The 2,500-nt window shown below is 39.6% G+C and overlaps 1 protein-coding gene across 1 annotated transcript in view; it reads right to left on the bottom strand.

Moving 5' to 3' along the window:
* Positions 1–2,500, bottom strand: part of LOC138027824 (G-protein-signaling modulator 2-like) — a 30,821-nt gene that overhangs the window by 16,481 nt on the left and 11,840 nt on the right. The window contains exons 7-8 of the mRNA XM_068875443.1: positions 2,068–2,176; positions 423–511 (exon numbers count right to left, since the gene is read on the bottom strand). Of these exons, the coding sequence (XP_068731544.1) occupies positions 423–511; positions 2,068–2,176 (198 nt within the window). The remainder of the gene's footprint in view (positions 1–422; positions 512–2,067; positions 2,177–2,500) is intronic.

The following is a 2,500-nucleotide window of genomic DNA, read 5'->3' as shown; positions in this document are numbered from 1 at the left end:
CTTCGAGCCACGTAGTTATTGAAAGCTAACCGTTTTGAAATGGCTGCTTAGACTTTATTTGATAAATCTGGATTTTCGACCCATGGCCCTTGACATTTGTTCTCCAACGGCCGAGTTTCTGCGTCCTTCAGACCAACAACGCAAACACTTCATTTCACTTTCGAACGAACGTTATTTGAATGAACTCAAATCAAGATGACTTCGAAAGGTCGTCTTCGATCGCTAATCTTTGTAATCAAATACTCTTCAAACCGTTTTCTCTTTCATCTTCGATTGCCTTAGGAAAATTTTATGGAAACAAAAAGTTTCATTTCTCTGACAAGTACATAGTGTCTATGAGATAAATTCGGTAGAAAGTGAACCTGAATTTAATGGAATACAACTTCACCGAAAAAAATTATAAAACTGTGTACTGCACTCACGCTTCTCTTGAGTCGCCCTGTGCTCCAACAATGGCTCTCAAGTCTGAGATGTTCATCTGTGCTGTGATCTGACCCGTTCGATCACCAACCTTGGAAGAAAAAAGATGAAGAGAGAAGAAGCAAAAAAAGAAGAACTTGAAGACCGACCTTGTCGGTTACTGTGATGTCTTTGCTAGTCGATAACAAATCTTTGAATTCCTTTAAGATGCAGAGGCTAATTATCAAAGTCCAGCCAATAAAAAAGACGAACTCTAATTGATCTCACGTGCAACCAAATTTTTTCGGTTTTTTTCTCAAATATCATCGAACGTGCACTCTCCAGATTGCAATAGGAGAATTAACTATTAATGGGATATGTATATAAATATCTGGAAAATCAATAAATTGGAAGCAATCGTCAAAGTCCCAAGGAAAATGCCACGATGAAAAAATTATACTGATGGATTGACAAGATGTGCCGTTAGATAAATCTTGGACTGGTCGATTGATGGATTGAATCATAATCGTTGACTAAGGCATAGAAAGATCATCGCGAAATTTTGGAGAAACGTCTGCCTTGCTTTCTGTATGACCTCAAGCTCTTGCTGATGACGCAGACAGAAAGGGTCACGTCCGTCTAAGCGGTCAAATTAAATGTTCAGGGACACCCAACGTCAATTTTCGGAAAATATCTGTTCGGAAGACGATTTGAGATCTAGAATTTTCGGAACATTTGTTGTTGTTGTTGTTGTTGTTGTTTCGGAACACTTGCTTGCTTGCCTGCCTGTCGTAGGATTTTCGAACTTCTAAAAAATGGTATAAATGCCCATTTTTAACGGATTTTTACCCTAAAAAGGTCACCTAGCATTTTCGGGAGCCTCTTTCCTAGCTGACATTTTCGAAAAGGTAAGTTTTGACCCCTACAATTGTCGGATCACTAGACTTTCAGCTAGGGAATCCGAACAGATAAAAAAAATTTAGGGGATAAAAATATGCCTATGTCTACCGTTTAAATACGAAAATACGTTTAGCAATGCTATGTTTAAGTGGTTTTGAACTATATTCTCGTTGGATGCCCCTGAATGTTTCTTGGTTGAAAGAGAAGAACACGAGTACTCGGACTTAAAACCTCTAAGGGCAGAGGAGAGAACCAAGAAACTCTAGCTGCATATGAAGTTGAGCCCAGGAATCGAGCCTGGTAAATCGAGGGCTGCGCCGACACTTCTCCATCGATCTAATAATATCGTTCTACCAAGAACATGTCTTTTCTCCTTTCGAAAAACAAAAGTGTGCCAGCACTGTTCACTTGATCCTATCAGGACAGATCTACCAAAAATGCCGGTCTTTTCTCCCTTCGAACAATCATAAAAGTATGTGCGTTCTTCATCCGATGGTGAAGCTGTAACTTAATTACCCTCAACGCTTCTTCGCTTATGATCACCAATACTTTACTTCGAACAAAACAAGAAAAAAAGCGCGATAGCACTTCATTTAACAGCATTGTTATCATGTGATTCAAGTTTATCCGGATCTATGCAGATGTGACGAAGACAAGAAACAAAGTTCGTCAAGAAAAGGAAACTATCTTCGCTCTTGTTTACAAAGAAGTGTTTGATAGAAACAGAACAGACACTCGACCGAACTGCAACAATCTATTTCTACTTACCTCTTGGGAAATCTCCAAGTGTTTTTGAGCAAACTCTAACGCCGTTTCATGGTTTCCCAGAGCTGTGTGTGCGTTTCCCAAACTCCAACAGGCACGGCCTTCACCAACCCTGAAAGGTGAAAAAGGATTAGCTAGTGTCGATGATTTTGCTTCTAAGTTTGGCGGTCCGCCTTAGAAAGGGCAGGCCTAAAACTTGCAATATTAAGCTTTTAAATTTAAGACAAGGTGACTTTGAACATTGCCATTGAACATGCGGTGTTAATGGCATTGTTGGCATACGAACATTCAGTCTTACATAACGTTGTCCTTGTATGGCGGCAAAACGAACAATCTTGCAGGTGTCAATGGACAATAAAGGAGCCGTGCTTGCTTATTCTTTAAATTCCATGCAGAAAAAAAAAACCAAGAAATAGCAGAAGATAGCTTTTCGACC

The sequence above is a fragment of the Montipora capricornis genome, chromosome 2, assembly GCF_036669925.1.
Source record: "Montipora capricornis isolate CH-2021 chromosome 2, ASM3666992v2, whole genome shotgun sequence".
In the NCBI taxonomy this organism is placed as follows: Eukaryota; Metazoa; Cnidaria; class Anthozoa; order Scleractinia; family Acroporidae; genus Montipora; species Montipora capricornis.
The sequence above is the reverse complement of the archived record's forward strand: the minus strand, read 5'-3'. Positions and strand labels throughout refer to the sequence as shown.